Below are 14,372 nucleotides of genomic sequence, written 5' to 3' on the forward strand. Positions count from 1 at the left end.
TTGCGATATGTATAATACCAACTCTTTAGCGTTTGATTAAATCTTTGCGTTAACGAAGAATCTCTTAGAAATAGAATCCTAATCGACCGAAGAGTGTTTAAAGATGTTTTTAGAAAGTAATTTAATAAATAATTAACTTTCTATCATTACACTCTTCACGCTTACAATTTAATTTAAATAACGTATTAAGATAAATCTTTACTTTCGATAATAAGGATGTATGTTGATAAAGTCCAAATTTAATTTCAATCTTTAACTTTGCAATAATCAAACAGGCTTTTAATAATGGTAGCTATTATTACTACTAGCTATTATAAGAATTTTTTTCTTAAAGAGAAAGTGTTAAAAATATATGATTTAATCATACACATTCGTCAGCAATTTTCCTCTTTTCAATATCGCGCTGCGATTTTCTTGCGATCGGAAATCTCTACAAGATATAAAAATGCGTCATGTGCGAGCATGACGGAATATGCGAACGAATGAAAATGCAGTCGGGAATGCGATAACGATCGAACGAGATATTTTTGTAGAACGATTATTTATTGTTACGGCCGAAGGAAGCTCGTGCAACTCGCGATATTGCATCGTTGTGCTTTCCGCTCGTGAAGCATCTACTCACACATGGATTATCGTCATCTCGTTTAAATTCGCTTTCACGCGCCATTAATCCACCCCAGAAATACCTTTTGTTCGAGTGATGAACCGACGAGAAAAGCCAAAAGCACGCGGATCGCAGTTTCATCTTACTTTTGAATAATGAAAAACGAGCCGCACCGTAGAAGTAATTCCGTCCAGTTTCGGGACGGGAAAAACGACGCTTATTACATCGCAATAAGTGCGGTCTTAACGACGGCAGTCTCTCGGGGGAGGACTAATTCCCGCTTTTTGTCGCGACAGAACGCGCGAATTATCGCCCTTTAGCGAGCCATCGCGATGACGTCGTCGGCGAGTGAGCAAAAAATTTTGCACACTGCCGAAAATGTGAAAAATGCGAAAAGTACTTTGCTCAACATAATTATACCTCAATCATACCTCTATTATAATTCAATATCTGTAATAATTCCACTATATCCACTGCAGTTTGCGATGTATAATAATACCAAATATAAATTAATCGTAATTGTAATTAAGAAATGTTATTCATCGAGTACACAGAAAAAAAGTAAGTGTCAAATCAAAACTTATATACTTAAACTAACGCGTTCATTGTTTCGTATTTACGCAATTTATAATCTTCTTAGAAGAATTTAATCATTTTAAATTTCAACAATATTACAGTCTTATTTTAATATTGTAATTGTCATCTCTCAAGAATATATAATTATTTAATTCTACTTTAAGAAAATTATAATCTTTGATTTAAAAATGTTATTTTCTATCTAACATTGTTTCTTTTCCATTCAAGAAAATTAAATCTTAAATCATAAGAATATATTTTTCTTGATTGAACTATATAAAATGGCTTCATTCAAGTAAGCAATTATTCAAGCAATTATATTTTTCTTTAATTAACGCAATATAATCTCATTTCAAGATTTCCATGTTAAAACTAAATATATTTTCAAAACAAGAATGTCCTTTTTTTCTGTGTAGAAATATACGAAGAATCCATATTTTAAACTGATAAATTGACGTTAAATGTCGCTCGTAAGAATAAATTTGAAAGAAGGAGACATTTAAATGCGCGATTAATTTTCTCATGTCGTTCGACTTGTGGCTATACGTCCGCCATCCGTCGCCTTCGATCGATAACGCCTCCGATAAAGTCTGCGCGTGCAAAAAAGAGGCCGTGGTGTCTAGCACGTGTCGCGACTCGCGTTGCAATTCTATCGGCTCTACCAAGAATGGTCGTAGGATTGGCACGAGAATAACTCACTCTTGGTATAATCCGACGGTGAAATGCCAACCGGGGAACTCTTTCGTCTTTTTCACCCTCTTCCTTCCCTTCCCGCCGGAGAGATTTTAAACTTTCGTATCTTCGCGCGCGAGAACAGCGATATGGCGAAGTTCCTACGGTCTGGACGAATCCTCGCCGAGGCGCGAGGATAATCCGATACGGCTTGCCGGGAATGTAATTTACTCGAGGGGGTTGGGGGTCCGCGTCTCACCGTCGAACCACGAGGAACCTCTTTATTCCTCCCCCTCCCCCCTCCCTCTCCCGCTTCTTTCCCCCCACGCCAATCCACTCGACTCTTCCAACGTCCTCGTGTCTATCGTGGGCACATTTTCCGGAGTATATTAGATTTTCCTCCCGGGACTTTTGTAAATACAATATCTCGTTCACGACAAAATGACAGATGATCCAATAATTCCGCAGACGTATATCGAGTATAAGAGGTGCCTTTTAATAAATTGTATCATTGTTTTATCGTACATTGTTTATGCATATATGATGTAAAATGTTTCATGACTTTGAGAAACAACAAATATATTTGTCTCGTAATTTTTTTAAGATACATTAAATAAAATTACATAAAATATTTTGTTTTAAATACGAAAAGATCGAAAAGATTATATTTTTTCTTTTTTTCTCAAATAATTCATTTTTTATTATTGTATAAAAAAATTAAAATCAATATTATCATACAAATACATTCGATTATCGAAGCATGTAATTACTTTTTAATTTTGTCGAACGAGATATTATCTCAATCTTTTATCTATTCACGATATTTTTACACTATGTATAATTTATCTCCTATATGCATAGTTTCTCACTAATGACGTGAAATAATATCTTCGTTGAATGTAAACTAACCGATGTACGTAGGATTAATGAGATTGGCAGCTATCAGAAACTGCATCTAAATTACACGCCTGGAAAAATGCTAGGATAAATGAAGTCAACAAAGACGGTAGTGGATAAGAAGGCAAGTAGCCAGACTGGTTCGTTCAAATGTATTCCATCTTGTGAGATCAATCGGCTAGTTTCCTTAATTCTTGGATTGTCGCGCGACTTAATTTCGACAGAAATTAGGTGTAGATCCAATCTACGTGGCTGAGATTTATTGCGACTTCTATACCGACAACATTCGTGACTAGAAAAGTATTCAGTGGACTCGTGGTGTGTCTTGCTAGGATTACTTATACGGTTGCCCGGTGAATAATTAGCTGTTGTGTCTCGAGAAAAAAAAAGATACATCCGCTCTTCCACGCAACATAATTAATTTTATCTGCCTTCCGACATCTTATGCTGGTTCTCACGATTCTAATCGCCTCGCATTGAGAAAATATTGTTACTATGAAAGAAGAGGATATAGAAAAAATAATTAATTAGTTAATTATTTAATTATTCCTCATAACTAGTGCTAACAAGGTTTTTTCCGATATTCCAATATCGTTAGTATAAATTTATATTCATGTAATTTGTATTATATAACAGCATACATACCCCGATTGTGCCTTATAATTAAAAGGTTGTAATTAAAAATTGTAGAAAATGTAATTAATATTTATGAAAAAGTAATAAATTGTAAATTTATGAATGAAAATAAATTTTCTAATACTAAATTGTTTTATAGTTTAAATTAAAAAATATTAAATTGCAAATTTAAAGAAATTTATAAAATTAAAACATAATTAAGATTTATAAATAAATTATATGTTAAACTTTGAAAGTTTAAAGTTTTAAAAATAACTTAAAATCTTAATTTAAATTAAAATTATAATTAATGAAAGGAAAAATCTGATAAATAGTATTAAATAAATTTTTTTAAAGGAATTAGATGATATGAAAAGAAGCTTAGATTTAATGGAATAAAAAATGGAATAAAAAAACCATATATATAATACAATTATGTGCAATCTCATATACATATACGTGCGCGATCAATCTATTGGCTATTATGTATCAAAGTGATACACAAAGGAACATAAAGAACGATAAGGAAGAATTAATATCCTCCCCGATCCTCCCCTTTGTACGCACTGTTATACGTGCGTAAAGAGGCGTTCGTGACCTCGCAATAGCGGCGAGGATGATTTGAGGAAAATCGACGGGCAGAGTCTGTCAACTTGGACTCGCGGGATGCGCGATAAATAATTCGGACACTCGCGGAAATCCGTTTGCGAAAAACGCGTAAATCACGCGAGATTACGCTGAACGCCCCGAGAGCGATTGCCACCCTTCGTTCTGTGCTTGTTTTTGTCGTGATATTTTATAGACTTGCAAAAGGGACGCGGAAAAGGGCACGTCAAAAGCACACTGCGCGTACCAGTCATCCTCATCCTCATCCTCATCCGGAAGGTCCGTCTTACGATAACGAGCATTTCGGACGCTCTCTCTTTTTTTCCCTCTCCTTCTCTGTCGTCAATTCAGTCGGGAGAGGTGAAATGGATTAAAACGCGGAACGAGTTTGGGATTATTACGCCGCTCGGTGTGCATGCGTGCAATCTTTTCATCTCGATGGAAACGTCGAGGTAATCGCGAATGCTTTACGCTGGAAATTGCGCGACGCGAAATGAAATGCGGTATAAGTACGTATGTTTCATTCGTATGCAATAATGAAATATCGCGTAATGTGAAACGTCGTATGAAAACGCAGGATTTTTTTATTTAACGTATTGCGAACGCATAAATTTTATTATTCGCGTTATAATATTGCACGCTGTACGTTATACGCGTTATATAGTGATTCTTTTATATTTTTTTTAGTTTTAATTTTTTTTTTAAATTCTGCCGTGTGTATGTGTATGAAAAAATTTTTTATGTAGCATTTATATGATAGAGAAATATTTATATTAAATTTTTATATTTAATGTTATATTTTATATTTAATAAGAGAGAATAAATTTTAAAATAGCATTTTTTAAATTGTAAAAGAAAATCATATATACATATTGCAAGTAATTAATCCAATATAAACATTACTTTATAAAAATATAATATTACTGTTAATAAAAAAAACTATACTAATATATTATAATTTAAACGAACCACTTGATCGCCATAATGCCATTGATAGTTAAACCGCAACACTTCCGGATAACAATTTCGCATCATAATCAGTGTTGGCGATCGGCAATAGCATATCAAATGATCCCGGCATCGTGAGATTATCACCGGCAACGGAATAAATCAGTCGGCGGCGATTACCGGAGCGCCAGGCGTTAGGACGTTCTCTCTGGAAGTGACATAACGCGAATAAACTGCGCGAAAGGAGAGAAACGTGATTACGGCCGGGACGCTCTCTCTCTTTCTCTCTCCCTATCTCGAAGGGACCAGGGTATTTCTGCAGTCTGCGGGGTCTGGTTTACGAGGGTCGCCGTTATCTGATACGGCGAACGCGGCGCCGAATGCCACCGCACCGCAAGAGCCGGCGCAGTCAGCCGCGCGTGCAAGTCTGGTCCAGATCGAAACTACCACCGCACACCACTCGAACCGTCCTCGCAATTGCAATCTCGTTCCGGAGAGAGCGGGCCAAGTTAACGGATCGGCGACTCCGCTCAAGACGGAGACCATAGTTTTCAGATGCCGCTCGACCGATCGAACCGGTAGAACTAACTCTCGAAGTTTGATCGAGTTGGCTACAATGCTTTCTGATACTAACGTATCCTTTACCACTACCTTAGTTTATTCTCGATATAGAGAAGGATATTTATAGGATTAAAAATTTCAAGTGCGATATGCAAATCTTTTTCAGGATATTATAATTTTTTTTGTACCTCCTGTTTATATATTTTATTACTGTTTATTATATTATTAAAATTGGATGGTTTAATATTGTGTTAAAAAATCGTAATAGTTATCGCATATCACTTTGTTATTGATAAATTTCTCACGTCATCAGCTTTCTTTTAATTATTTTAAAAATAATTTTTATCTTTCGAAAGGTTGAGAGAAGCGATGAACATTGATACTTTTACTTCAATCGAGTCTTTCATTTTTATCCCGACTTTCCGCTTTCACTGAGACGAGTTTATCGTCTTGAAAAGAACAACATACCTTGTTAATTTGCCGCTGCAACTTTGTGATCGTCGCTCGATCTCGTTGAGCCGCGATGCGTTCCGCCAGCAACGCTTGTTCCAGTTCTTGTACACGCTCTTCCAAGCTTTCCTGTAACAACAAGGAACAACAAATTATGCAAAATGTGAAATATAAGACAGCAAGGGGCGACAGAATTAAATATGTACATGCATTTGTCATTGTGCGTGGACAAATTTTCTGTACGTTGTTTAAGTAGCATAAGATTAATTGAACAGGTTTATAAATTAAAATGATATTTGTAAACTCGTGGAAAAAACTTGAACACAAAATTTCGTACGCAATTCACATATCGATCGAGAACGTCATTACACTGATTTGCAATTAACTTTTCGTCTCGAGTGATGCAATTTCGAAATCCGTCTGTAACTTTCAACGGGATGTATTCCCGGCGTAATTCCCGTTACCTGAGTTTTAAGCTGCCTTAACAGGGGCTTAAACTTTAAGGAGAGATCACACTCTCCTCTCGTATACTTGGAGATTACCGCGCCGATGTACGTCGGAGAATCGGATTCCTGAAAGCGAGAAACCTTGTCGGTCCAGTCGATTCTTGTCTGCTTTGCGGTTCGCGGAAAAAGATATCGATATTCTTAAATAATCCCAAGGTAGCCGCAAGATAAAACCGGCGAAAAATTTCACACTTTAATTTAAATAATTATATAATTTATGAAAATAATATAACGTCGAGATCAAACTCCTTGAAAAATGTATTTAAAATTTTAATTTAATTTACAGGTAAAGAGTGTTAATGAATCTCAAATGAAAGAATATTATTTATCCGTTATCTTGCGTCAACGAATAATAATTATAAAATATCTCTTCAAAAAATATTTAAAATTTGAATTCATGAAGAATTCCTTTGAAGATTTTCGAAATTAATGAAATATTAATTTCTCTTTTACACCAATATCGAATTTGGAACTCGTCCAAATGAGCACACGGAGCAGACCATTTCGAGTCCACTACAATCTTGGAGAAGCTTGGCGTCGCAGACGTCCTTCGAATTGATTTACATTCTTCGTAAGGCATTTCTGATTATCAATAACGGTTATTAGGGGGGGAAGTCACGGCGCCGGGACGGAATGGTAATGAGCGGACCCCTGCCTAGTCCCCGGGGGCTGTTGGTCGCGATTTGACCATAAGTATTGGGCGCGATCTATTAGATTCAAGGAGACGCCGACGCGGCGTCGAGGGCGCCCACTCCCTCCCTCCCCCTCTCCCAATTCCGTTCCGTACATCCGTAAACGGATTCGTATGCGAGGGCACGTAGTCGCAATTCACCCTTCTCGACCCCTCGGCCACCGCGCAACGCGCGTTCATTGTTTGCCGCCAATGGCTCTTCCGTGTCCCCTGCACGAGAACAGACGTGAACGTTTCGTGTGTTGTGCACCCACTTACTTTTAAATCCATCGGCAGTAACGTGCGAGAGAGCGTTCGCGCAGAGCGAATCGAAAATTATTCTCGTCGGTTGCGCTTCCGAAAATGGTTACACTTGTATCTCACGCACACCAAGTATTTTTTAATAAAAAAAAATCTCTTCGGAAATTCTCTTCGACAAAATTTTAAATGTATATTCGCACATAACTTTTATATGTATTTTTTTTTTCCTTTCAAAAATAATAATTTGATCTAATTATTACTTTTGAAAATATTTTTTTGAAAGATGAAACAAACATATATATTATATTATTATATTAATCCTATATCGAATAAATGATATCATAATTAAAAATTAAGTAACATATATATTTATAATTATATATTTTTCTATTATCTATTTGTTTGAAAAAATTCAGAATTATTTTAATGGTAAAAAAAGAAAACCGTCAAGGGATCATATTCAATTGTAGAATATATCACGTCGCGAATAATTACGAAGCTGCGTGGCGGAAGAGTGTAAAGAGTTTCGTGACGCACAGTCATTCTCTTTGTATCGAAGGAAAATATTGCAGGTTGCTAGATTGGTATGCGATATCTACACATTAAATTAAAGTACGGATGTTTGGTTATTTTGTTCTCTGCCGAGTCGATATCACGAACGATAAGCAAAATGAAACATGTTTTGTGATATTGATTAAACGATAAGTCATTTTAAATATGATAATAATGACGAAGTGAATTGATGAGGATTCAAAATGAAAGATTATACACGGGACTATCAATTACAAACTTTTACGAGCGATTAAAATATCTCTTTCGTGCAATGTAACGTTAGCATTGTGTGTTTCACGGATTTACCGCCACAGCAAAATATAATTTATATGCAATAACTTTTGAATAGCTCGCGAGAAACATGAAAAATTATTTACGACGATAAATCATCCTAGACGTTTTAATAAACGTTAATTGTCGCGCTAAAAAAAAAACGTACGTTTTATGTACATTTTCAACAAATCGAATAGCCCGTATCAGCCACCTGTCGATGGAACAAGAATAGAACATTTTATCCGCTCGTGATGAATTAAATAACTTTCATATTCATGCTGTCAATTTTTATAGAAATATTTTTATAGAATAAGTGAGATATAACATTAACGACAGTTATATATCATTTTCTCTCATTCGTATTGAAAGAAAAAAAAACATTAAACGATAGCAAAGAAGAGAATAATAATGTAAATGGATTCGATGAATGATTCCTCCATAAAGCCAATATTTCGTAAATATAATACCAATACATGTTGCTCCCCTTCACAAACTTTGTACTTCCAACAAAATAATTTAAATCATATCAAATAATCATATCATAATTTAAATAATATCAAATAGTATATTATTTAAATGATATCATATATAGGTACCTGAAATAAATACCGTACAATATTGTATTTCTCATCGCATGTCTATATCACTGTTATTCGCTTATTCGGGGCAAAAACGATTTAATTATATTAAATTATTTGTATGTACGACAAAATACAAAAACCGAGATAATATCAGCGGCCTGTAACTGATATCACGATATCGTTGCAAATATTATTCGCTCGTCGGAATAATGAATATATTTAATTCGCGATATATTACACGGCGGGAATAAATATCAATGGGTTGACAAACGATGTTGCGCGCAAGTGTTCCACCGTTTAGTAAAACGCTCTTATCTCTCTCCCTGGCGTCGTGGGCCACAATTATAACGAGCGCCGACGTTGCATAACCAGTTCTGCCCCGCGTTAGGGTGCGGGACCGGACGGTATGGGGTCGAGGGGGCACACACGGCCGTATACGCGTTCGAGGACCCGTAGAATTAGCACAGGGACTTCCGGGACGTCATTTAAAGTGCGGACCCGCGATAAACCCACTCTATATGCAGAGATTCCGTTAAATTGCAAACGCCCGTTTCCCCCTCCTCCCTCCCTTCTCCCGAGCATCCCAGCGGAAGGGTGGATTCCGACACGGAAGGGTTAAGGTATTGCCCTTGCCGCACCGACGTGTAATCAGACCCGACTGACTCCTGAACGCCATCAGCAGCAGTCTTCTATGTTTGCGGCCTCCTTTCCAAGCGAGCAAAAACGGAAAACCCATCCCGTCGTTAATTTCCGCCATTAACTGCGACTCGATTTCAACCGTCGAAAGCAAATAAGATATTTAATTGTAAATCGATTTACTTTTGAATGTTAAATCGATTCGAATTTAATCACCGAAACGTGATTGTGAATAAAAGGACAAAAAAATTGAGTAGTATATTAATAAAATGCTAAATATTTATTAGCAAAAATATAGTAAACGTACACATTTTAAAAATTTAGTTGAAATAATTTGAGGCAACATTTGGAAAGAAGGCAATTATGTATTGTCACGAAATGAAATGTGCGAATTGATTATGCGAAAAGGCTTCGTTCTTTATGTAAATTCCGCAAGACGGACTTTCTCTCGAGTTTTCACGGGTACGGGTCCGTCTCTCTCCCTCTTTCGCAATAGACACTGAATTATGATCGTGATTTCCGGCGAGATGGACCTTCCGGCCTGGCAAAAGTCCAGTACTTCGCGAAAGTGCGCGGATAAATCAAACGCGTTTTTTGGCCGCCGCACCAAGGCGTTAGTTTATTGCCATGTAAATCATCGGCGCCACGGCAACGACGACCGGCGTCGATAGAAAAATACACGTTTGCCGGCTTCTATAGGCCGCGACAAAATCACGAGCTTCAAGACGTACACAACGCCAGAAATAATCAAGAATGCGCAGAATGATTATTTTATCTGGCACGAACTTTTATCTAATATTAGCTTAAAATATGTGAAATGTTTGTCATCCTGAATGTAACTCGTGTCGACTGGTGTTTCGCCTATTTATTTATATTCTAAAAAATAAATTTCAACACTCAACGATAATCTTAGCAACATTTTCAACAGAAATGAGATCTTCAATTTTTAATTATATTATATCTAATTAAATTTTTCAATTTTTATTATCGTTTTTTTATTATTAATTTTTTTTATTATTTTTATTATTTTTATATTTTAATAATTCAATTTTTAATTATATTATATTATATTATATTATATAATATTGTATTTATTAAAAATTGAAATCATAAAAATCAACATATAAATAAATTTACAGAGAAATCTGCTGTTGCTCTTGAATTTTGATGGTCTATTGCGAATATTATCGTTGCGAATATTTTTCAAACATCACATTGTTCCTTAATTCACTCAAGTAATTGTTCCTTCTCGCATCTTCTGGGACAACCTGTAGTAGGCGAGGTATCGAGGCTATGCCCACCATAGAATCGCTTCGGAAACGCGTTATATCGCATTTTATTACCGTGGCGTGCGGATGGCATATACTCTACACAGGAGTAATAGTAACAGAATTTATAGGCGAAAGTCTTATGACGTTTCCCTTCCGTGCAGTATAAACTTTATCGACACATTGTTATCTTTATTTATTCGTGCGCGTCCGCACACAGATTTCATTTCAGATATTTACGAACTTGTGTGTGCGTGTGTGCATGCGTAATGTGTATGTGTATGTCTCGTGAAGCTCTGCCATGCCCCGTATCGTCGTTTTAATGGCCACTCCGCACGATTGCACGCCGTTTACATTGTTATCGGACAACAATACGCGCGACAGCGAGTGACGATCGAGAAATCGCTTCGTTTGGACTTAATCTGGGTCACGGGGAAAATAGATTAATCGACTATCGATACGAACTATTTGAAGCTCTTTTCTCTCTGTGTTAAAAAGATTCGCATTTTTATATTTTGTCTAAACATACCTTATCATAAATCTCTCCATATATATCTTTCTTTAAATAAATCTATATCTTTCAATTTTAACATAAAAATATTATATAAAATTAGAATTGTTTGGAACAAAGCAATAAATTAATCTCATATTTCTAATTTAATAAAATTTTAACCATCAAGATAAATATATTCCTGGACAAAATTAACGCATAATTTTTTTTTCACTTTTTCTTTAAAAGCTGATATTTAAATTGTAACGAAAAATTTTAAAGAAAAAGTGAAAAAAATTATGCGTTAATTTTGTCCAGGAGTATATTTTATAATTTTATTTTATTTTATAATTTGCGTATAGCATTGTAAATAGGTCAGACGGAATTTCCGGTGATGCAAAATTCCTCTGAGAATCTCTCTAGTCGTCACGCCATTTTCGAAACGTCACGTGTATAAGCTTGCCCGTTTGTGCCCGTTTTCAACCCCTTTCCGCGCGCGGGTTTTGTAAAGAAGTTGCGGGAGTGTTTCGAAAGCGCCCGGGAGAATTGATTCCCTCGGAAAGATGAGACCAAAAGGGACGATGAGGGGCGAGGGAAATATTAAAAGAAACGGAGGAACCGAAGATTGGGACACCAGGGTGGAAGGAGGACGGCGAGGAGGAAAGGCTTTCTTCCCTTTCGATATGCTTATATCTCGACGAACGGAGACATTTTAATTTACGGTCCCTATTGTGATATCGCGCCGCCGAATTCCGTTTCCACATCGCGGAGTCGGTTTCTCTCGCCATATCATCGGATTCATATCGCCGCGCTCGAAGAATGAGAAACGAAGAGACGCGGAGATATATCTTTTATGAAGAGGAAGATAAAAGAAATCGCGATCTCCTCCGAGCGCATCCAGTTCGATGCACCGCGAGTGATTTCTCGCCGATTGAAATCGCGACTTGATTCATTCATTCATGTCGTGGAACGCAATTAAAACGCGTGCTGTTTGCAAGTTAAAGAGAGAAAACGCGTTCTTTCAAGGGAAACCCGATGAATTGATCGAATAACATTGTCCGATCGACATGTGAGGAATGTAGTTTGAATTTATTTTTTCCCTACGCATCTGTTCGAGATTATTGCGAGTCATCGGTTATTATTTATAAAGCATACATGTATAAAATGATCGATCACTTTTATATTTAAAAAAAAAATAAAAAAATAAATTATTAAAAAATCAATTATTTTACTTCGAAACAAAATACCAACAGTCATCATATCTTGCATGATGAAATTATATATAATCGTCATACTTGTAATGAAATATACATATATTTTTTTTGCGATTTTCTATTAATCATTTTTTTATCTATCTCATTTAAATTTGATACTTTTTTATACAAAAGTATCGATTACTATGATGCGTTTAATCACAAGGATTCTACATCTCTCGGAATAAAATTGCAGAAACAGAATTAACGTGAAATGCAGACGTAATTCCCGTTCTCTTCGAATAAAGCAAAGAACAACGAAAAGTTAGCTGCGAAGGCGACGTTTTATCGAGGACATTGATCTCTTATTCAACCCCTCGAGATATCTCGCCGTGTTCTGGCAGTCGTTGCGCGTCACATAAAGAGGAAGTTAGATGTTTGCGAAATTCGATGGATAGTGCACCTTTAAGATGCAACTGCTGCCGCGGTGTCGGAGGACGAAGAACAATGGGGGCTGAATAAAAGGGTGCGAGGTCGCTTCGGGGACGACAGAAGAAGAGGGATGGGTGCTCAAGCTTACTCGTGAACGAGAAACGCGGGAGAGAAAGGGTGGCTTCGAGAGAGCTCGAAGGGTAGCTAATAGAAACCAAGGGCTCGTCTGTCGTCAAGGAACAAAGCCGTACAGGTGCTATTGACGAAAAATCGCAATGTAAAAGAGAAAGAGAAAGAGAGAGAGAAAGAGAACTGATGATCGATACGCAATATCGAATCGATTGTCCGATCTGCAGGGTGTAATTCTGTTCTTTTTTTCCGATCTTTCAAAAAAATTTTGTAGATATTAAAGTGTAATAAAATTTAATTATAATGTGCGATGTAAATCGAGAAGATAAATAAATTTTACATATATAATAATTGTACAAATAATTATATTATATGATAGTTTTTTATAAATAAATATTAATAGAAGATAAATTTTATTTATTGCTAATTTTTCTCTGCATCAATCGAATATAATACACTCAGTAATATGGAACAAATCGCTACGATTCCTGTGAAAGAGGGTGAAAGATGATAATTCAACTACGTCCCAATAATCTGTATACGGTTGTGAGAAATCTTACGAGACGATGAAATGCGAGAGATTGTCGATGAACGAGGAGATCCCAACGACGGTATGCGCGGTATTTGAAATAAGAAATACCCTTAAATCCCCGAAAGCTCCCTACGGGGTGAAAAAGGAGATGGGACGAAGCGAACGAATAAGAAATGAGCGTGCATTCCTCAATCAGCCGATATATTTACCTAAGGTAGGATGAACGAGATTTTGCTCGCAAGGATTCCGTGATTATTGCTCAAAAGCGCAAAAGAATTTCAAGAGCGCTACGATTATTTTTCGAATTAAAAATTTATTAATCGTTTGATCTACCGGCTTAACGATATTAATTGTATTAAAATCATATCAATTTGCTGCAATTGGCTATGTCAAATTATGAAATTGTTATCTATTTCTGTGAGAAAAATTTAACCAATTATTATAAAATTTAAAAAAGTGATAATTATTACCTTAACAAGCATCATAAAGTAATGAAAGAACAATTACTAATTTGATTCAAATTAAAATGGCAACTCTATCCAACCACTAATCGCCTGAGCGAGCATGTCTCTTTGCACTTGACTGTATTCAGAATCCGGCAAGTCGCATTATCGTTCTCGAGAAGGAAGTCCTTAATCCTTCTTAAGTGGGCATATATATTTCGTGTCGCGGGAGAGATAAGTCGGCCACCGTGGCTGTTTATACGCAGATTAAATGCCAAAAATATAGTCATGAGCGGCAATATTTTTTTACGGATGTGCACGAACGCGAACTAAGCGAAAATGAAACGCAAATAACCGGAAAAGTTTGATAAGAGTAAATCCAAGTCCATATTCTCAGAGATTAAAGTTTAAAAAAATTATAATTACTTTATACAAAAAAAAGCGAGGAAAAATGTCGGCATATAATAAATTTGAACA

The 14,372-nt window shown here is 36.1% G+C and overlaps 1 protein-coding gene across 12 annotated transcripts in view; it reads right to left on the bottom strand.

Annotated features, from left to right (window-relative positions):
• LOC145972801 (uncharacterized) overlaps positions 1-14,372 on the bottom strand; it is a 231,699-nt gene that overhangs the window by 72,916 nt on the left and 144,411 nt on the right. For all 12 annotated transcript variants that reach the window (XR_014439291.1, XR_014439290.1, XM_083101753.1 and 9 more), the window contains one exon: positions 5,948-6,058. Coding sequence is in view for 10 of the 12 variants with exons in the window: in XM_083101753.1 (XP_082957879.1) it covers positions 5,948-6,058 (111 nt within the window). In the remaining 2 variants the exon portion in view is untranslated. The remainder of the gene's footprint in view (positions 1-5,947; positions 6,059-14,372) is intronic.

The sequence above is a fragment of the Camponotus vicinus genome, unplaced genomic scaffold, assembly GCF_025532165.1.
Source record: "Camponotus vicinus isolate PSW18456_S1 unplaced genomic scaffold, iyCamVici1.0 SCAF_6, whole genome shotgun sequence".
NCBI lineage: Eukaryota > Metazoa > Arthropoda > Insecta > Hymenoptera > Formicidae > Camponotus > Camponotus vicinus.